We start from the raw sequence: 23110 nt of genomic DNA, 5'->3' as shown, positions 1-23110 counted from the left end.
GCGCTGCCGCTTCTGGTTGCGCGTTGGGGCATGTGGGGCCGTTTCCGACCATCTACTTTTGCTAGTTGGGTTGCATTTAGTGTGTAGAGTTTGTGGGTATGATTTTGGTGGAAATTAGAGATAGTTTGGTATCGATTGAAATTTTTAAAGTTTCGGATTTCCGGGTTTTAATTCAAGGATATCCGACTGTTGAATCGTCTTCATTTTTCGTTGGGATGTTAAAACAATTAAGTTGGCGAAACCTTGAAGTTTGGTGTAAGTCTGATGTGATTTTGGATGTTCGATGAGTTGTTGGGCTAGGGGGTTTTCGAGTTTCATTTTAGAATCGTATTTAATTTTTTATTTATCATTTACAAATTATAACTGTGTACAGGACAACATACCGACCCATTACTCGACGAGGATCCTTACACTTGGCCACTTTAGTCGTATACTGTGAGTGGACTTTTGTTTTAAACAACATATGCATGCAATTACTTTTACAAATGAACGATATTAATTGGTGTTCAAGTATAGGATCGGATTTCGAAAGTTGATTGAGAATTATTTTGATATTGTTTATCTAGAAAGGTTTTGCTTTATTATTTAATTTTGAGATTGAGCTTCCCAATGTATTTCTCCGATAAATGGATATTATTACTTGATTCATGATTTTAATTTAATCTCACATATGAATTTCTTTTATGAATTGTGTTCTTATTGAGAATATTTTGGCGTGTGGGACACGTCGTCAACTTTAATTGATTTATCATGAGATTTACCGAATATGGTTAGGAACTGTACTTGTGCTTTTATTGAGAGATTTTGGAGAAACTTTATTGATTTTCGATTTTCGGATGTTTTTTTTTTTTTTTTCCACCATACTGGGTTGATTTTTTTAGTTCTCCTCCTCACGTGGGTTGCAGTCGAGCCTTTAAGAACTCCTCCTCACTTACTTTGTGTTTGTGGGTCGCAGTCTAGCCTAGAGCCTGGGAGGCTCCGACCCGAGCCTGAGAGGCTCTCTTTCTTTACTGTATGGTGATATTTTCTTGGACTAAATACTGTTTAGTTCTTGAGCTTTTGACCATAAAACAATTCAGTCCCTGACCTTCTAATTTTACACGTTTAGTCCCTGTACTTCAAAATTTCAGACCAATAGGTCCTTGCTGTCTAAAAGTCACTGCGAAATGTCTATTATGCCCTCAGTTTTTTTTTTAATTAATTAATTATTTTATTTTTTTAAAAAAAGAAATTTTGTTTCCCTTTCTTTCTTTCTGTTTTTTTTTCTTTCTTTCTTTCTGTTTGAAAAAAATAATAAATAAAAAAAAAGAGAAAGGAAGAAATTTATTAAAAAAAAAAGAACTGAGGGCATAATAGAGATTTTGCCGCAACTTTTAGACGGCAAGGACCTATTGGTATGAAATTTTGAAGTACAAGGACTAAACGTGTGAAATTAGAAGGTCAGGGACTGAAGTGTTTTATGGTCAAAAGTTCAAGCACTAAACAGTATTTAGTCCTATTTTCTTTCTCAAAATTGATTTGGTGCTTAAATGCAACTTACGCGCAATAAGGGCACGGCCATCAAAGAAAGGGAAAATATTTGGACCCAAAATTATCGTACCACGGGGATTGAAAAGCTAACTCCAATCCTTGGTTATGCCGATTACTAAGTCACCAACAATTAACAAATAAACCTAGAAAAATAGCACCAAGCTATTTACATGCCCGGCTCGGAAGAACCAAGCCTAAAAATGGGTCAAGAGAACCACAAGTGAATGCGGAAACTCACAACCAAGTGGTATGGACAATGAAAGTGGTTTTTGAAATATGATTTTGATTGCGAAAATAAAATTGACAAATTGAAAATTAAAATTGCCACTAAAAATAAAGATAATAGAAACTAATCAAGAAATGAAAATTAGGTCACTAGGGTATCCTCCTAGCCAAATTTAATGCATAAATATGCTCCGACAATGGTCATTCAATTCATAATGGCATCAAGAACCATACCCAAGGCTTTTCAAGGCTCATGGGTAATTAGATTCCTTAAATGGTATTCCTACTCCGGATCAAGGGTCGTAAAAACTCAATTGGGACAATCTAGAGCCTTGTTAGGGCCTCTAGTTGCACCAAAAGGCGAAGAGTCCTAGAATCAAGGTTCCCAAGCTAGCCAATATGGTAATCGAAATTGGTATTGTAACTAATCATGTTCTAAACTAGTGTCCTAGCCATAAACTAGAGAAGTGATTAGATCCCCTAATTTGTTCTAGACATGCTCATCTACACATTCAAGAGTTAATCAAGCTTCTAAGCATGCATCTAAGCCAAATATTATAGAATAGAACATATGCCAAACACAAAATTGAAAACCATGAAATCAAAACATATTTATTACATTAAATCCATGCTAGGGCTCAAACCCTAGCTTCCTAAATAGGCTACTCACAACCCATCAACAAATCAACAACAATATACATCAATTAAATAGGTAAATGTGAGGAAGAATGAGAAGTAACAAGAACAAGTCACAATTGCTATAGAGCAAATACGACAAGCCTTGATTTATGCCTTTCCACTTTTACCCAATCTCAAATCTTGATGTCCCTTGAAATTTCTTGAGAAATTGATGAGGATTTGATGGTGGAAAAGTGAAGAAAATGAAAAATAGTGAAGGGTGTGGGTGATTTGCCGAGAGGAGAGAGAGAGAAGGGATGATGGGATATTGAGGTTTGCTCGGTGATGAGAGGAGAAGAATATATATGGCCTAGGGCGGTTGTTCGCATGAGAGGAGGAAAAAGATGGGACTGCCACGTGGCAGAATTTAAATGGCTGAAGCAATTAAGTTTAATTGCTGCACGCGCACGTGAAGGAAGGGTGATGGGCTGATGGCTTAAAGATTAAAGATTAATTAATCAAATCAATCATTAATTAACATAATTCTCTGATTTCATTTATTTTTCTTTTCATTCCTTTTCTCTTCTCCATATACTTCCGCCCATACTATTTAAGGCATTTGGATTCCGCTCCTGTGATTGGCATTGACTATGGTTGACCCGTATTGATAATTTTGTCATTTTCTTAGAAACTCAATTTTGCTCCAATTTCGTATCATATTATCTCGTTTCCGCAATTCCTCTTATTTCCTACACAATAAATAAAAATAGATTAATTACATAATAATTGACTTGAGGATTAACTTATATCTAGTGTTTTAGACATGCATAGAAATGCGTGTAATCAATAATTTACTTTTTACTTGACTAGCTGGGCTAGTTCGATTTTACTCGTGCAGCAGGGCTGGTCTTATTTTTACGAATTATCAGAATTTCTCAGTTTTTGTTACTTTGTTGTTTTTGACTAGTGGGCTGGTCGGTTTTCTTGAGCTAATTGTCATTCGAAAATTTTCTTAAAACTTGCATGCATTAGTTTTAAAAGTATACTGTGGGAAAGTGATAAGTTCTCGATTCCCTGTTTATTTCGATTATTTATTTTTGTCCATTCATGCTAGCGTTTTTCAATTACTTTTGCCTGGGCCCTTCAGTTTCAAATGCCTAGTCTGTAGATTAGCTGGTTCGGCATAGTAGGATTCAAGGCATAGCATCTGCTGCTGTTGTATTTTATATTGTAGGTTACTTATTTAACCTACTTGTATCTTGAGTTCACTTTCCTCTTTTAGATTTCTCTGATAACCTGTGAGACAAATGTTTTAAAGCTTGGGAGTTATATTTGTGTAATTGAGAATATGTTAAATTTCATATTTCAGTTGACTATTGTGGAAGTTTAGGACTTGTTTTTACTTGATTGTGGAGTTGTTGTGATTTGGGGAGCAAGGTGGCTCCAGAAGAATAAGGGTGGTTTGTTTAGAAGTATAAATGTGTTTCCTATAGGTCTTGGGTAGTCTATCTTTAGGAGTGACTGCCGAATTTTTGGTATAGTTATTCCTAGGGTGGGCCTCGCAAGGCCACCTTGGAATTTAGGATGAAATCTGGGGTGGGTCCTGTCACGTTAACTCCGTTACAGCGTCTAACAGTTGGGTAATTTCGTCCTTTTATGCTTTATTCAATTATTTTTTTCTCTAAACATCTTTTTCCTCTCTCTACAATAAAATAAAATTTTTATTCTCTTCTTTTTCCTCCAGGACCTTCATTGAAACCATAAAAAACTTTGACAAAAACAAGAAAGAAACACCAACAAAAGCTTCATAGCAAAATTGCAGTAAAAATTTCTGGTTTGAGTGATGATAGTGATGAAGAAAAGGGAATTTCTCATTGTTATTGAGTTCGACAAACCGAATGGAAAGAGTGGGTGAGCCACAGATCACTGATTTTGGAAGATTGGAGATTTGAGGTGAATATCCATGACAGGTATTCAGTTCATTCAAATTTGCGTTCAAATTCGGGATCTTCTCGTCTTTGATGGTTGGATTGGACCATCTTTGTTTTTGTATTCCTGCATGAAACAAAAGAGAGTTCTTATTGAGCAGATTGATACTGTCACCCTCTGATTTTTCAAGCACAAATTAATAAACCAAATAAACAAACACAAATACAACCGTAGTGATGATTCAAGCATCGACCCTAAAAACCAGGAAAAAAATTCTTTTTTTTTTTAAAACAAGTGTACTACTAAGTCTTGAACTCACAAAGTCAATACAGACTTGTTCTTTAGAGTCACATATTACATTACACATGTTTACAAATTAAGTTGCATTAACAAAATAATGAGTAAACGCTCCCTCAGAGCTTACTACAAACGGAAGTCTAAAAAGGTCAAAGCAACAAAATCAGCTTCCGAACACATACAGTTGCGACAACAAAACTTCTACGTCAACCACGATTACCCTAGCCTGCAAGATCAACCCCCACACCATTGAATAGTGCACCGGTTTGCAATAACAAATCCGGTAAGCTTTTGACAGCTCGTATGAGTAAACTCGAACCACAATAGTAGACCGGAATAATAAAGTCAAACAATACAAAATAATATAGTAATCCCTGCATATGATTTAGTTCAGGTGATTACATGAAGATCAAACAATACAATGAAATAGTAATCCCTGCAGATAACTTAGTTCAGGTGATCACATGAAAATAAAACAATATAAAGAAATGGTAATCCCTGCAGATACTTAGTTCAGGAGATTACGAATAAAAGCAAGCAATTTAATACTAGAAATAAACTAGAAATCAATACACGTTTAACCATTTATAACACTAATCACCACCACATCTATCTCAAAATTAATCACTCAACAACAATCCACTTCATTTATACAAAACCATCCACATCCTTTACACAAAATCATCACACAGATCACCACGCCGATTATAACATAATATTGTTTCCTCATCTCCAATAACCTCAAAACAATAGCGAAACCAATTCCAAAATAATATGTTCACATCTCAAACCATCATCAAAATCGTACACATATAAATCAAAGTTCAAGCCGACAAAACCATCTTTTCTTTCCAATTTCATTTATTTTCCTCAACATCACACCGCACAACAAAAGGGAATAAAATGCCAAATTCACCAATATATGTATATATATATATATATATATATATATATATATATACACACGTAGTCATCCCACTATGCCAAAAAGTCCATCAGACGACACACTTCAGATGACAGAAGCATTGTCATCTGAGCTTTTTAGACGATATAATTTTTTTTTCCTGTTGTCTGAATATAGACTAAAACCATACTCGTTTAATTTAAAAAAATGGTCAGCATTCAGACAACACATTTTTGTTGTTGTAGAAGATGGTGATTTCCTATCTCAAATTTGGAGGGATATCCAAAAATTGATTAAGTACTTTTCGCTCTCAAATAGACAAAAAGCCCTAGTTGACTAGAAAATATTGTTACATTCAGACAACATTTAAATGTTGTCTAAGTGTGGAGCTTGTTTTAAAATTTTCCAAGTTATTTTGACTTGTGCTTTTTAACTTAGATCCCTTGCAACTAAGTCATTTTCTATCCTTCTCACTCAGCTCGACCTAGAACCTGTGAAACTAAAAAACTCAAACACTAGCCTCTCTCCTTCTCACTCAGCTCTCTTAGCTCTCTCAGATCTCGATTCTCACTCTCTCCTTCATCTTCTCACTCTCTCAATTCTTCTTCTTAGTCTCTCCTTCTTCTTCTTAGTCCCTACTTCATCTTTTGCGTCTGGATTAATGGAGTTCTCCAGCAACTAGTAGAGCTCTTTTTTATTCGGATATTGGTAAGCAATTTAGGGTTTCAATCGTTTTTTAGTTTAGGGTTTCGACTGGGTTCAATCTTCGATCAATTTTAGGGTTTTATCTACAAATTTTGGGTTTGCTTATTATCCAAAATTCGATTTTAAGGTTTGATTTAAATTAGGTTTTTCTTCTATTCGAGGATGGGGTGATTTAAATGGATATAGCTATATTGGGGTTTGTCTTGGGTTTTTTTTTCGAGTTAGTGTTGTGGTTTTCCTTCGATTGAATGGATTTATGTGTTAGGGTATTGTTTTCCATGTTGTTTGACAAGAACTCTTTCTTTTTTCAATTAAAACTGATTTGGGTTTTGGGGTTTTGAGTTTGAATAATAGTTCTTCTATTTTATAACATATTTCTTCTGTTTTGTTGGAACCTGAGGATGGGGTAGGCAGCATCATGATATCTCCAACAAGGGAATTAGCTGGTCAAACTTTTGATGTGTTAAAAATAGTTGGGAAACACCATAATTTTAGTGCTGACCTCCTGATTGGTGGTTGGAAAGATGTTGAAGCCGAAAAGGAGCGCGTTAATGCTCTCAACATACTAGTCTATACTCTGAGCTGTCTTCTTCAGTCCATGGATGAGACACCCAACTTTGATTGTTCACAGCTACAGGTCTACTTCTTTTTCTTTGATTTTCATTCCTTATTGGTATGCATGAAGACTAATTGATCGAAAAGTAAGGTTTTGAGCAGAAATCACTGTAGTGTACGTCATGTCATATATAGTTGGCAATGTGATCATAAATCTTCTGTTGAATTACAATTTAGTGGTACTGGTTGTCAGACTTAATTCCAATCAAATTCTGTTACTCTCCTCAGCGCAATTAACATTCAAATTTGCCAGAGTTCTACCCTCTTTTCTATTTTCCTACAGTTGTTGATTTCTTTAGTAGTTCTGTTAGTGCTAGCGGTTTTGATACCACTGTTAGAATTGGTGCTCTGAGACCACTGATAGATATTAGACAATGTTAATAGAGTGATAGAGTTTAGAATTGGTGGGCTTGGACAATATATTTAGGACTTGGAGTTTAGGAGCAGGAGTTGGCCGGGGACCTAGTTATGACAAGACGTTTAGGATAAGGATGAAATGGAGGTGTTAATGTCTAAGATTTAGCGGTAACTAAACCTTGGTTAACGCTGGTCTGATGGGCGGACCGCTATTTGTGATGTAATCAAGACTTCCGCTACCTGTCAGGTAAAATACAAAGGGCGTCAAAGGGAGACCGCTCTGGGCGGTCTTCTCTTCTCTGATGCCTAAGTTAGTCAATGTATTTATATTGACAGAATAACAGTAGGTAAGTAGTAAATGCATAATTAATGAGGAAAGAGGAGTGAACCTTTTATAGGTGGGGAAGAGACTGACCTCTTCCTTGTTTTCGATGTGGGACTGATATGCTTCAGTTCCCAGCTTCTGATGCTATCTTGGCGCGGCGTGTCAGCGGTGATCTGGAGGTGAGCCGGGGCTCAGGCGGTAGCCTGCTTGGCTGTACTTCTGCAGGTCACACCGTTGGTGGTAGTTGGTACCGCTGGCGGTAGCATGAGCGTGGCTCATTCTAGCTAATTATGCTTGGAAAATGCTCATGTAAGTACAAGTCCTCCAAGTCCCCAGTCAAGGAGGGAAATCTTGGTTGGGGAGTTGCCTAGCGGTTTGAACACTACTACAAAAAGTTAATCACACAACACTAATCACACAACAGAACAGAAATTATCTGTTGTGTGTTTAAGTAAGCTCGATTGTACAACGGTATTAAGGATATTCTGTTGTGTGAATGTCAACAAAGTGATAACTTTTTTTATCAAAACTACATTGCACAACGGAATTAAGTAATATCCGTCGTCTGAGTGTTAAAAAATTTAGCGGCAGATTTCCCTCTACTTTGGAGTTTTGGTTGGCTCTTGAAACACTAAAATTTGGGCAACTAGGTACAACGGGTTTCATTATTTCCGTTGTGTGATTGAAAAACTAAGCACCAAAGTTTGAGTAAGCTTGCTTGAATGTCTTCCTCTAGATAGGCCTAGTGTAAGCTGTGGTCATCAGACAACAGATTTAAATTTTTCTGTTGTGTGAACTTGGAACTGGGCGGCAACATTTTGAGCCAAAATATTGTAGGCGCCAGGTTTCCCTCCATGTTTTGGCATTTTGATTTTATGTAGTGCACTCATACGACAGTTGGTGAGGTTTCTGTTGTGTGAGCGACTTTAGAATTTATTGAAGTATAATTGTGCCCTCACCCAGTCCTTGCCACATCGTGTCCGAAAGTAAAACAAAATGAAACCTAACCTCTCTCGAGCTCTCTTAGTCGCGAACCCCTCCCTTCTCTATCTCTCTCTTCCCCGCGAAACCCCTCTTTCTCCTGAAACCTCTCTCAGTCTCTCGATCTCCTTGCTTCTATTCTTTATCCCCCGAAATCCAAATCCTCTTCAGTGATGGAGGAGATAGAGTGTCCCAGATCCACTTTCTCTCTCCTCTATCTCTCTCTCCTCCTCATCCAAGATGCAGAAGAGGTTTTAGGTCGCGAACTCTTCTTTAGTCAAGGTTTATTTCAAGTGCGGCGACTCCATCGATCACCCTCACATTTGGCCCTTCCAGGTTCATTCCAATTTCATTGAATTTCCTTTCCAATTTCATTGAACGGGGCTCAACATTGAAATTCTAATTGAGTTTTCCTGCAGTTTTGGCAAGAGACAGATAAAGCAGCTTATCTTGTGAGACAATACTTCTTGAATAATCTACATGAGGAAGAAGAAGAAAGCAATAGAGTAGAATAAGAAAGATGGCGAGGTACGATAGGGCCATTACAGTTTTTTCTCCCGACGACCAGCTCTTCCAGGTCGAGTACACCCTCGAAGCCGTGCGAAAGGGTAACGCCACCATAGGCGTCTGTGGCACCGACACCATCGTTCTCGGCGTCGAGAAGAAGTCCACCGCCAAGCTTGTCAGGACTCCAGGTCCCTTTTTGCCTCTCTCTCTCTCTATCTCTATTTCTCTAATGCAGATGATTGGTTTCTCTTTGCTTTGATCTAATGGATGATAAATTTAGCTTTAGGGTTAGGGTTTATGTATGACATCGATTTCCAATATTGGTTTCCAGTTTCTGCAATTAGCTTAAACTAATTGAATGTAGGATTTTGATTGGGTTTGCACATATTGGGATTCAGGTTCAGGTTGCTTTTTTAAGACTTCAAGTTGTTAATTTTATTTGGAAATTTCGGTCTAATGAGTGAATAGAGATAGATGGGTAATCTGTGAACTCATAGAATTGCTCTTAGAATTGTGGAAAATTAAGGAATGTAGCACTTGTCCCATATTGAGGGTGTTTGAGTGTCTGCAATTTCATATTAAGCAAAGATGTTGAGTCTTTGATACTATCTTAACTGAAGTTTGTTTTTTCATTACATGGGTTTTCAGTTCTTTTGAGTATAGATTGAGGGAATAGTTGTATTTTCCATCTGGGTAATCTCTATTCCAAGCTGTAGTTGTGAAAGGGTTTATCTTTACAATCTAACACTGAAAGGGTTTATCTTTTTCCTAATTCCTAATCATCTCAATTGGCTTTTGATGCCCTACTGAATAAAACTACTTCAAGTAATCTGTGCCTTCTGAGTTCAGGTTTAGTTTTTGCAGAGTTGCATGTATGCATTTTTATAGTCACTTAAGTTTAGGGGTTCTTAAGGGCTGGTTACTGTTGGTTGTTAACTGTGGTAGTCTCATTGGTACTCCTTCTGTTGTTATTGTTTCGTAAGAAATTGTTGTTATCTTATTGTCACTGTTACTTTAAATCATACTTATAATCTGAGAGAAGATAATGACATTCTTATAACCTATACATACTTGTTATATCTGCAGGGAATTATAACCTATACATACTCATATATATCTTCCGCTTTTGCTGTGACATGCGCTCAGAACTGGAGCCTGGAGCCTCAAGTTTGAAGCCTGAAGAGAGCAAAGCTAAAGTAGTCGTAAAATGGAGAGTAGTGAAGGAGAAGAGGTTTCCTATCATTAAAGGCATCACTCCCCAGTCCAAAGTTGACTCTTTTTACCAATCCCACACCGAAAAGGTTTCTTCTTCTGCTTCCCTCTTAGTTCACTTAATGATAAATTGTTGGACATCAGTAAAACACTATGCCTTTACTCTTCCTCCAACTTTTCTCTAGTTATCAAAGCTTGCACATTTGGGTATCACATGGTGTATTCCATTGTTTTGATCAATTATTTTGGACCAAGTTTCGAGCACTTTGAGCTGTTTGAGAGCTCGCAATTTTAAATTAACCAAAGATGTTGAGTCTGATACTTTTTCAACTGAATTTGTTTCTTTATTACATGGGTTTTCAGTTTCTTTGAGTATGGATTGTAAGGAACAGTTGTATTTGCCATCTGGGTAATGTCTATCTTTTTCATTGTTTTTTATTCATTGTACGAAAAATCACTACTTTCTTCGTTTTCCCTTAGTTTAAAATCTCGGCATTGTGAGTTTATGTCCAGTTTTTTCCTCAGTTGTATGCAAAAATGTGTAAAATAGTTTGAAAGTATTATTTACATGAGCTCATTTTCCGCCCTTTTCTCTTCCTTTGAAAGTATAGCTTTAATCTCTCGATTCCTTATGGGATGCAATATGTTAAATTGTAAGTTGTTTGCTCTGGGTTCTGTTGACATTTAATTACCTTTTGTTGATGGATTTTGGATCATTCATTGTCAGACTGTCCAGTGACTGAGGATATAAATTTCATCTGATCAGGTTTGCTCCATCCCCTGATCCATCACTAAGTATCGAGTTTTATGATCAAACTCCAGAGCAACAATCAGTCCTAGGGTATGTTGTTGACTCATCACAAACAGGACATGCTCATGATGTAGCATCAACAAATCCAATTGGTCCTGACCAGGAGCATAGAGTACCTCATGGTTCCATTGGTGCAGCAGCTGGTCATCGAGCCATTGCTCAGAGTAATGCTGAGGAAATTTCTGAAGCTTTGTTTCAATACTCTGCACCATAGCAGGTACATCAACTATTATATAATTTTTTTCATTTAGTATTCGACAATTCTATATCTATGTGTCCATTTGTAAATTTTTCAATTGTACTTTTTCCCTTGTATGTTGACAGGTGATGAGTTCCCATCAACATGCGGAACTTGTACTGCAAAATGTGAGACTCGAATGTTTGTCACCCATATCCTTTGTGTCTTTTTACCCTTTCGATTGTGAAATAAGTTGCGAAATTCTGATGCTTGTGGTTACTGCAATTCTGAGGTTTGTATTGATCTGCTTGTTCTCTCTCTCTCTCTCATGCTTCAATGGTAATTGTTGCTCTCTTGTGCAGTTGTTTAAAATCCAGTGATTTCTTATTCAAAGTATCTGGTATTGCCTTCTTCTTTTATTTCCTTCTATAATGTTGAATACTGAGTTTGTCATCCGGAATGGTTTTAGGGGTCTCTTCTAAGGTGTCCACTTACTGATCAAACTCTCAATGAGAATTCAAGGTATGTTTGTTCTCATGGGATGGGACTTATATCAGATGAACTCTATGGGGTACTTTTGCCTTCCAATTTCTACTTCATTATTAAGAATATAATTTCTTAATATGATATCAAAGGTTCATTGACTTTTCAAAGTGATACTCTGCGGTTTAATGGATGGATTATCTAGTATAAGTACCAATTGATTATGTTGTCTGCTTTTTCCAGGCAGCTAATAATGAGTATATTTCTATGCAAGGAATTAGTTTTCTATGTAAGTTGTGTTAATGCTGCTTGGGCTTTATGCAAATAACTAAGCTTATTTTTAATGATGTTAAGGAAACATTGGCAATGTGTCGCTTATTCTGATTGCAGTTTTATGTAGAGACTTATCCAACCCTCTTTTGCTGACCGAACAACATGTAGCACAGATGGGACTGCCTGTATTTCATTTGGCCAGTGGGTAGGCATTGTGCATTTCACTCTTGATCACCAGAGTTTGTAACTGAAATAGCCAGTCTTGATGCAACTTATCATATACATCTAGTGTTTTCTTGATCCTATTCATTTTTTCCCTTATCTTTTCTTGATCCTAAACATATGAACTTAATGATTCGCACTGTTATATTTGATATTTTCTCTGCATGTGTGCAGTATATATGAGTAAGATTTTAATGTGCTTTGACTTCATACTTACAAAATCATGCCACGCTTTTACATACTGGTCTTGTCGAATGTGATGTTGTGCATTATTTTCTTAGACTTCGTCTTGACCACTTGCATTTGGTTTACTCTAATTGATTCAATGAAGACATAAAAATAAGGTCTTGTGCATGCATGTATCTCGGAGAGGATGCAAAAGCATTAAAAATAAGGTTTTCAGGTGTCTAAGATCACGTTGGTATTGTAATGGATCATTTGCCAAAAGTTAAGAACTGGACCTAACTTTCTTTGTTTGTGTTTCTGCCATGTTTTTTTTATTTTTTTTTATGCAGAAATATGATGTTGACACAGCAGCAAAGGCAACTGTCCTTGGCATCCAAGTTGGGTGTGGATTCAGGCCTAAGATTCCATATTGGAGATGAATCTAGAGCTAATGCTGCACAAGATAATGAACTTTTCTATCAGAATCCTCAAGCATATGCTGCACAAGATGGAAATTGGATTGCTCGTATTGCAGCATTGCTTGTGGGTGAGGATCAAACACAATCTTGTATAGCTTATGAAATTGAAAGGCTTAGTTCAATGAAATGTTTAAATGCTTATAAAATTGTATATAGTGAATCGATTGGAGTTTGTTTTGATGTATCAAAGTTACTTTTAGCATTAATATAAAATTATTGTTCATTGGTAATAATCTCTAACATTGATTTTGTATGATTTCACCTAGCATTGATCTCATACAACACAATACAAAACAATGTATTGGCTAATCTGATTACAATATTCACACCACAGCTAACCAAATATAGTGGTTGTGTGAACTAACAACCAACAACAAAAGAAAACAAAGTTATGTTGTGTGAGATTCATAACACACAACAGAAATGAAATCATCTCTGTTGTCTGAGTAATCAACAGACAAGGGAGATAATTTCACTTCAGTTGTGTGTTATTAATCTCAGACAACAAAGAATAGGTAATATCTGTTGTGTGTTACATATCTCAGACAACAAAGAATGAGTAATATCTGTTGTGTGTTATGAACCTCAGACAACAAAGAATGAGTTATATCTGTTGTGTGTTATGAATCTCAGACAACGACGAATTCCTTCTTCTGTTGTCTGAATGTGTCGACACATCCCCGCGCATGCCATGCCAGGCACATGCCTGCGCAGAATTCACACAACGGAAACATGTATTCTGTTGAGCAAAGTATTGTCACACAACAGTGAAATCACCGTTGTGTGATTTTTCAATCACACAACACTCGTTTAGACCACAGTGAGGCTGGTCATCACACAACTCCAAATATCTGTCGTCTGATTAACTTATTGTAGTAGTGGAAGCGTTACTTTCGCTAGACTTGCAAAAGCATAATTAGCGTCAGTGCGTTGTCAACCATGGACTTTCTGAGCAAACGCTTTATACCCTTTCGGGTGGGCCCCTGCTAGGCCCCCCAGGGAGTCCCCCACTCCCCGGCTAAGATAGACCTCATTTTGGTCGGTGTATTGTTTGTTGAGGGGAGCTACGCGGAGCAGAGGGTGTTGGGTAGCGAGCCCAATCTTTGGTACCCGAGTGCCGGGGGTCAACGTGCCTGATCAGGGCCGTCAAAGATTGTTGACGCGTCCCCTTACTTGTCCCAGATGAGCATATCTTGACTGCAACGCTGCGTGGCGGTCGTTGTCAGAGTGAGGCGTTTTACCTCGGGAATTGCTTCAGGCGGAGTTTCTTCCGCTGATAACATTTCGTAATAAGTACCGTGGGAAACTTCTGAGATGGCAAAGTGCCGCGAATGGTATTATTCTTGGAGGAGGTTGTCTCGCTTGCAAGATGAAAGGGAGAAGTTCCGCTAGCGGTGTGATACACTTAAAATGAGTGTCAATTTAAACCCTGCATCGAATTGTAGTATGAGTAAGTAGGGTATCGTTCTAAACCGGGGATTGGGGTATACTTCCTGTCAAAAAATTAAACAAATTAGTATTATTCACAAAGTATAAAAGAAAAATAAAACAAAGTATATATTTACAAAATTACAAGATAGGGGATTTCGAAAGTTGTATCTAAATCTAAATCTAACTACTAAATACAATGATCAATCAATCCATGAATCAAGATAGTAGTAGGGGACGAATAAGATGCATGATGTAGTCAATCACTATTAACACGAAAACAGAACACCAAATAATAATTCACGAATCAAACATGTCATAGAAAGAAATCAATCAAGAACAAACCATGAACGCATGTATAAGTTCTTATTACTTCCCTTAATTAGATTAACTAGATGAACGCACCATAATTAACCCTATTAATCATGCAAAGCTAGTGAGTGATCAATTCCCCAACAAAACACAATTAACGCATTAAGAACATGTGGAAGTTTGATCGATTTAAGAAGAACACACAAGTTAGAACGCTAATCTAGCATGCAAATCTCTTTGTTGATTTCCCTAAGGATTTATAGGTTTTCCACTTAAGCAATTAAGACCTAGAACGCTAGCATATCTTAATTAGGATTCAATTACATGCAAACCCTAATTGTTTCGAACCAACTAAGATAACACATAAAAGGTGGGATTAAAGCATAAAATCAACAAACAATCAATAACACATAGAGAAATCGCAAATCAATATCTGAAAATCCTAAAACGTTTATCATGCTTCATAGTATTCGAAAACTAAACATCAAGACATGCTCTTTATTCTAACAAAAAGTCGAAACATCCAATTAAAACAAAATCCAAGAACGCAAGTGAAATTGTTTACAAAGTTACAAGAACATAAAACCGAAAACAAAAGAATAGAGGTCATGGTTACACTTTTAAAGAAACTTCAAGAACGCAAGAAGGTCTTCAAAGGTGGTGGATGTTGATGAGGCTCACGGCAAGGATGGTGAATGGATGATGGAGCTTTGCTTCACAGCTTCAAGTCTTGAACAATTGGAGAGGTATCGAAATCTTGAGAGTAAAGGGGAGGAATTGCAAATTGATTCTGGGTTTGATGATATTTTTGAGTTGTGGAGTGTATGGACGTGTATGTAGGGAGAGAGATGGCTGAATGGAGTGAAGGAATAATGCTTGGGACATCCAAAATAGGTCTGTATAGATAGAGGAGCTCTAGATATCAAACCCTAGCTCTTCGTCTTCAATTCTGATTCTCCTTCCTTCTTTGTGTTGATGTAGATTTCTTTTTGAATTTTCTCATTGGTCTACATCATCATGGCTGCAATATATCCTCAAAATCAGATCAAATATGGAGTAGAGACCTTTCCAAACTCGTCCCAAAAGATATTCACGTCCGAAACTCTCTTTATTTGCACAAAACCAATTTTTGGGCAAACTGACCTCCGTGCACTAAATCGGCCATACCTTCTTCTAGAAAATTGATATTGACGAACCGTAAACATCCGTAGCTTTCCAACCATATATAGATCGCAATTTTCTGAGCTCTGACCTGTTCTCGGTGCTCTGTCGAAGTTGACTGATCTGCACAGGCAGATTCCTAAAAACTCTCCCTTTTTGGGATTTCCGAAATCTTCTTGAATATTCTTTTAATTATCACTGTAAAAAGGAATTATTTTGAGAAATAAACTCCTTTAGACGTCAAGAAGGATCTAGAACTCATGTGCAAGTCACATGCTTCAATATTTGGGCCAGGCTTCTCAATTGGACAATTTCAAAGCCCATTCCTTCAATTTCCGAAATTCCTTGTGCATTCTAGAACATTCTTGAACTATCTTGAGTCATCTTGAAGCCACAACATCTCCTAGCACCACCAGGACTCCTAGTATCATCAGGTTTCCTAGTCCAACTGGGACTCTGTCATTTCTCATCACTAGGCCAAAAAAGCTAACAGACAACGGACCAAATTCGTTGTGTGATTTGGACGATCTCCGTTGTGTATCGGAGCGTTGTGTGATGAAAAATGACACAACGGTGGAAACCCGTTGTATGAAACACAAACAGACAACACTTATTTGGTTAAAAGTGTTGTGCCTTCTCTCGGCAGATGGCAGCCATAGTTGCCGCGCAGTCATGCTGTGCGTGGCATGTGCATCCTTCAGACAACAGAATTTGTTCCAAAGCTGTTGTTGGAAAGCCTAGTCAGACAACAATTTTTTTAATTTCACCGTCGTCTGATATACCATCACACTTCAGTTGTGCAGTATGCTTGTTGTGTGAATTGGTTTTGGACAATAGAGTTTAGTTTTTACCGTTGTGTGATTGTAATGAATGCATTGTGTGAATGGCCTAATTTTGTGTATTCAAACAATGTTGAATTGCCACACTATAAAACTGTTGTACAGTCATTTTCATTTTCTATATTTTGTGCACAATAATGCTCCATTTTACCTAATGAACGCAATCAATTGGAAAGAAGACACATTACAAACCATCAAATGAGTAATCCAACCCATTCTATATACATCAAATGTTAAAAGGGAGCATTTCTCAATCATCCAAGCCAACATAAAAAAAAAAAAAGTATTCCAATACATGCCCATCTACTTGGGATATCCAAAACTGATACAAATTATTCCAAAACAAGATAGCATTCTAGTGCCATGCCATTATCAATATCAATAAACCATCAAAAATTAATATGATTATTGACAAAAATATGAGCAGCTGCTGCATGTAAATATTATATGCCAGAAGAAGCAGAAAACGGTGCGCCATCAATATTTTCCCTCTCTTTTGCAGAATCTAGAATGAGTCTGTAAAGCCTTCTTACTAGCTTGAGGATCTTAGTTATCTGCAAAAGCAAGAGGATAGGCTGGATTAATATAGAACTTTAATCTGTACATGTACGCACAATTGGGACTTTCAAAGTGATACTACTATGTTAGTTAAGTCCACGACCTATGTTATTAGCTGAAGCAAAAGAAAATACAAATCTCCAAAAACAACTTTAAGATGCATCCTAGCAAAATTTTATACATTCTGCAAAAACTTACCAGAAATTTGACCCTTTATATCCTGGTATTGGAGATCTCACAGAATGTGAGCAGATGATTATCACATTGCAAAATATCTAAACTCATGTTAATGTAAAAATGCAGCAAGTAGAATACATAATACAATAAATTGGAACAATTTAAAGTGGAACTCAATTCTTGTGGTCATTTTAGAGCTGAAGACACTAAGGGAAAACAATAAAGGGCTCTAAAACGACCTCTTTATATTGGAAGCAGAGATATAATACAATCTCCTCATAATACTTGCTTTCATGTCCTTATACTAACTCATGAGTTATGTGTAAGGAGACTGTATGTAATCAATATAGCAGCAATAGCACAAGGAGACTGCAAATTTCCAGAAATTGAAGCAACTTACATCAAACACTGCTCTTCTCATGGCCCATTGTATTTGATTTGGACGTTGACTGTTGTAGCTAGTCACAACTGCTATACAAGAAACATCAATAGATAGTACCTTGCCCATCTCAAGATTTTTTTGTACAACTAGCATCAATGGAGAAAGCCAAAAAAATTCTAAGATTAGTCCAAGTCCAACTAAGGGATCACTAGCTAGATTGGTCAAGAAAGAAACATTATTCCAAGAGTTTTCAACAAAAGTAGCAGAAGTTTGTCCTTTTTTTTTAGCATTTCTAATATAACATTTTACGAATTGCAAAGAATGATGCTGCAAAGAGCCTTTTGTATCTCCCACTCTTCTGAATGTCCTATGCATCTCCATTTTTACCATCACTGAAAAGTTTTATGAAAGAGTATTCTTGAAAAGAGAGGTTAAGATTTTGCTAGTTTTGTTCAAGAGACAATGTAAGAAGTTTATTTTGTCATGCAACAAAAGAAACTACAAATACTTTTAGTTTAGGATCTGAGGTTAAATTTAGAGCAAAAAGGGGGAGAAGAAAAGAAGAAAACAAGAGAGCTGGTTTGATTTAGCAAATAGATAAAACCACACATTTTAATTGACATCTAACAACTAAGAGACTGAACATCTTTGTAGAATCTGTGGCAGAATGCGTCAAGAAATGCTTACCAGATCCACCTGCAATTATAAATGCAAGCCCTTAGCCAGATAGCTTCTGTCTTAGAAAACCCTATAGTACATTAACATTGCAATCAAATAAACAAAGAAAAGACATGGAACTTTGAAAACAAATGAAGGAGACAAAATAGAAAAAAACAAAAGAAATTAATTAATGGTAGAAGCATGCTCAGGAAAAAAAAATGAAATATTTCTGAAACACCCAGTATCTTACCTCTGCATAGACAGAAACTACCAGACCTGCAATGAGATTGCAGTATACAGTTTAAGAAGATAGCCAAATAAAAAGTCCACCAATAATAACTTAAAAACTAGAATATACTCTTAAGAAGAGCTCATGTGGAACCTAAGGTTCAAGAAAATAAAATTAATAATCCGAGACCAAGTATCTCTGGCGATAGTCTTGCCAGCAAATTCATGTATCCCGCACAATCATGCATGTAGTTTGAGTCCAATTAAAGCATTTTATAAGAGGCGAGAGTAATGTTACAAACTTGCAACAACTGTTCATTTAAAATCATATTCAGCATTATAGGATTACAAACTAAAAAGGATAATCACACACCTTCAATAAAATTAAGCTTTGTCACAAGGTTAGCTCTTGAAATACCTTTCCCACTGTTTGCCTTGAAATCAGTACCAGCAAAGGCAATCAAGAAAAAATCATGTCTAAAGGAACATAACTGAGTGGAAAAACATAACTGAAGTCAAGTATGTGGCTACGTCTATGTTTATACTTTATAGGTTTGATTGGTAACGTCTGTCTCAATTTTCCAGCCATATCAAACTCCCTAATAGCATCGGAAACAAACAACCTCATTATTGATACTATCATTTTTATCTTTTCAACAATCAAGAAAGGCAGTAAAGCACACATATCAGAAACAACAATAAATTACTGATGACATATTAAAACAAGAGCAGTATGAAAGTAAATGTGATAGCAAGAAAGAAAAAACAAGATTACAAGCAGACCAGAAGCACACCAAATCTCACATGACAAACGAACCACAGAAGCCAAGAGGGGGAAAAAACAATCCAATCACATGTGTAGTAAGTTACCGTGGACAAATGGATGGACCAAATTCTACATACTCTGGCTTAGATATCCACATCTACATTAAGCAAACCAACAGTCAAATTTATACTAGAATCATACCACCTGAACAAAACACTCCAAGAATTCATGAAAATGGAAGAGCTGGTCATTTTATATGCAACGTATCTACAGATTTGTTCAACTTACAACCTGATCCTGATATGATCTTTTACAAGTCACAACCAACTTAGTAAACCCTTAGCCTCTAGTTTATTCCTCGAGAATACGAGGGAATCCACACATTTTCTAGTTTCGGAGTTTATCCTCTTAAATCCTTTTATAGAAAATTCAAATTCATCAACCAACAATTTCTATGGTTAATATAAATAATATCAAAGAAAAGTTCAAGATAAATCAAATATAAAAGAATGGTCATTGCTGGAATGTGCTCAGTGACGCCAACATATATATGGAACGTATATATGGAAGATGAGGGTTTTGAGAATTGAATATACCTAGAGAGGAATTGAGAGTTGGAGAGATAGATCTGCTTAGAGATTCAAACCCCTGTAACAATTAGTGTGGAACTGCAAATAGACACCAATGAAACCCGACATATAGGACCTCCTCATATAACATTCAGCAATGAACTCACTCTGAAAGCCAAAACGATAAAGTCCTATATGAGCTCTTAATTCACAATCGAAATGGCGCAAACCCCACTTGGTTTGCTCACTTACCCAGAATTGAATGATAGAGATAGGGAGTAATGGGCGGAGACACCGGATCGAAATTGGGGGAGATATCAAATTGTTGTTGCCTACGACCGCTTCCAGACCTCTGATAAGGCTGAATCAATTTGGGGGAGAAGGACATCGATACGCTTTAGGGGTGGGGGAGAAGGACATGGGGATCAGATTCTGCTTCAAGCATATATCACCATAAAATCTTTCTACTCATACATCAAAAATTGATCAATAGACCAATATGGAGCTTATGGCCTATTGTATCACCATAACAGAAGCAGTAACTACCACCCTAAAAACAAAACGCAACAAATTGGTATATCTGATACCTTGGCTTTAGGAGCAAGACGAGCCATGAGAGCTGCTGCAGCATTACCGGCATTATTTTCCTTGATGAAACTAATGGTGGAGTTGATGACCAGCAGAGTAATAATAACCACAAAATCTTGCCAGTCAGGAGGCTTCCCCTGCATACAGATAAACAAAGATCACAAATCAACAAACAAATCACCAAAAATGCAAGCAGTGTAAAAAAAATAGCAACAGTAACCCGAAAACTTGAAAAACTTGCTCTCTTGAAACACAACACCCATACCACACAATTGTGAGAACATGAAGAAGAAAACACAATTTGTGAAGAACAAAGAAAGGGGCTGTGAATATGAGGAGAGTAACCTGCTTTTCCTCAAGCTTGTTATGCCCAAAAATGGCTAATCTTTCTCAGCAGCCTCACTGCTGAGACCCTCTTTGCTACATCTCAGATTCTCAAGCAATGGGTATGTTTTCCTACAACCACAGAGTTCATGAACACCCATTTAAACCAAAACCACACAGCAAACCAAAAACCAAACAAAAAGCTTTGAAATTTTCTCAGATCTATATACCAAATCAATTGTTTCCTTCGGCACCGCGTCAAGCACTTCAGGCTTCTCCTCCGCCATCTCTCTCCTCTTCCTCTCTCGTCACAGCTCTACAGAATCATTAACACTCGAAAGATCAGAAACCAAGAACCAACAAGAACATCAAAAATACTCAAAATTTTGAAGAACCCAGAAGAAGCTGTAGCTTTTAGAAGAAGACAAGCACTAACCAGTTGTAAAGATTTGTTTTTGATCAGAATTAAAGGTTGAGGGACCAGTTGAAGAGAGAAGCACAGACGAGAGAGAGTGGGAGGAGAGAAAAAGTGGATCTGGAGGAATCTCTCTCCTCCATCACCGTGAGGGAAGTGAAATGAGAGAGCGGGGAAGTGTGGAAGTTTTTTAGCTGAAAACTCTCTAAGGCCAAAGTGGGAGTGAGAGATGGAAGGCTCAGGATTTTGCTCGAAGTGAAGAAAGGCTCGGGGTTTTGCTCTTAGACTAGAAAAACGAAAGTGTGTGTAATGGTGCCCTCGAGTTGTATAAGGCACCTCGCATTAATTTTTTTATTTTTTTTAATTACTCAGACAACATATAGAGTTATATATGTTGTCTGAAGTGTAGCAAAGCTGAGGGAACAAAGATGGAAATTTCCCGCCTGTGCAATCAAAATTTCAGTTTTGGCGTTGAGGTTAGACATTTCTCAATCACACAACAGAAATAGTTCATTGTGTTGTAGGAACTTGCAAGCATAACAAACCATTGAAGCCAAATTTACTCATTTTGGGGAGAGAATGAATGCCATTTTGGAGACTTCTCCAAATTTTGCCACTCACTTGCACAACGGCACATTAAAAACCATTGTATGATGATTTGCAAGTACACTCCTACAACACAAGTAACTAAACTGTTGTACAATTTAGTGGCATCTAGGGTACAATTTGGAGCCAAATTTGAGTCCATCTAGGAGGGAAATCCGCCGCATTTTTTTTTTGATTCACACAATAGATTATTCTTGTAACCGTTGTGCAATGACATTCTAAAAAAAAAATTCAGAATTTTAACCACCTTATACAACGTAAGTTTAGTAAACATGTTGTGTGATTCACTTTCCCACATCACACAACGAATTTTTTTTTTTCGTTGTGTAAAAAGTGTTGTATATTAAGGTTATTGGCCTAGTGCATTTCCGAACATCATTTTTCCGAGCTCACTCCTAGTTGCATTAGGATTTCTACTTCAACTGGGATTCCTTTTCCTGGTAAGATTGGGAAAGCTTCCATTTCTCCATTTCTTTCCCATTTCTGCGCCTCATTTCCTCCTTGCCTTCCTTTCCATCATTTCTAGCTCTTCTTAGCTCATTTCCTGCGTTTGGAGCTCAAATGTACCTATAAACACAAAACTAAGTCAGAAATGATAATGTTAAGAGAATAACTAAGTAAAATGTAGAGGAAATGATACTAAAAACATAGAAAATATTACTCCGATCACGGTGTTGAGCTCAGCGGAGACTCTCGCTTGCAAGATGAAAAGGGAGAAGTTCTGCTAGTGGAGTTGCGCTTAGCGGAGACTATCTCACTTGCAAGATGAAAGGGAGAAGTTTCGCTAGCGGAGTTGCGCTTAGCGGAGACTATCTCACTTGCAAGGTGAAACTGGAGAAGTTCCGCTAGCGGTGTTGCGCTCAGCAGAGACTCTCACTTGCAAGATGAAAAGAGAGAAGTTCTGCTAGCGGAGTTGCGCTTAGCGGAGACTATCTCACTTGCAAGATGAAAGGGAGAAGTTCCGCTAGAGGAGACTATCTCACTTGCAAGGTGAAAAGGGAGAAGTTCCGCTAGCGGTGTTGCGCTCAGCGGAGACTGTCTCGACGATTGGTATGCTTTCCTTTCGACGGTTACTTCGGATAGACGCTTCGTCTGACGGCGCTCGACACATGCCCGTCATGCATTGGGTTAGCGTGTGGGATAGCGTCTCCTCAGCACACCCGTATCTTCGCCATTAATGCGAGTAATTATGAATTTTGTAACCGAGGCGTCGTCTCGGTTAATCCGGAGAGTAAGTGCGATCGTGGGGCACGTGTATGGCTGTCGTGCGATCTCGTTTTT

At 37.3% G+C, this 23110-nt stretch overlaps 1 protein-coding gene and 1 long non-coding RNA gene across 42 annotated transcripts; one reads left to right on the top strand and one right to left on the bottom strand.

The window, feature by feature from the left end:
- Positions 1-8483: 8483 nt before the first annotated feature.
- On the top strand, positions 8484-13022 carry LOC133727837 (uncharacterized). Of its 10 annotated transcripts, none has more exons than XR_009855388.1 (7): positions 8484-8822; positions 8906-9181; positions 10080-10294; positions 10972-11233; positions 11341-11716; positions 11921-11966; positions 12068-13022. It is a non-coding gene; the product is annotated as an uncharacterized LOC133727837 (long non-coding RNA). The 10 variants fall into 10 exon arrangements; XR_009855386.1 differs by having other exon boundaries at positions 11341-11966; positions 12068-12155; positions 12688-13022; XR_009855387.1 differs by having other exon boundaries at positions 11341-11486; positions 11664-13022.
- Positions 13023-16828: 3806 nt separating this feature from the next.
- LOC133728031 (uncharacterized) lies at positions 16829-21565 on the bottom strand. Of its 32 annotated transcripts, none has more exons than XR_009855539.1 (9): positions 21245-21565; positions 21039-21124; positions 20830-20940; positions 19107-20621; positions 18935-18995; positions 18584-18609; positions 18361-18421; positions 17692-17819; positions 16829-17110 (listed from the first exon to the last, which is right to left on the bottom strand). XR_009855539.1 is itself a non-coding variant. In XM_062155456.1 (2 exons), exons 1-2 carry the CDS (start codon positions 18061-18063, stop codon positions 17000-17002), a joined length of 483 nt encoding a protein of 160 aa, XP_062011440.1. In that variant the 5' UTR covers positions 18064-18609; the 3' UTR covers positions 16829-16999. The 32 variants fall into 32 exon arrangements, 1 of the variants encoding a protein (XP_062011440.1); XR_009855546.1 differs by having other exon boundaries at positions 19432-20621; XR_009855551.1 differs by lacking the exon at positions 18935-18995 and having other exon boundaries at positions 19432-19484; positions 19924-20621.
- Positions 21566-23110: the final 1545 nt, after the last annotated feature.

The sequence above is a fragment of the Rosa rugosa genome, chromosome 2 (genome assembly GCF_958449725.1).
Source record: "Rosa rugosa chromosome 2, drRosRugo1.1, whole genome shotgun sequence".
Taxonomy (NCBI): Eukaryota; Viridiplantae; Streptophyta; class Magnoliopsida; order Rosales; family Rosaceae; genus Rosa; species Rosa rugosa.
This window is presented reverse-complemented; position numbering and strand designations above follow the sequence as displayed.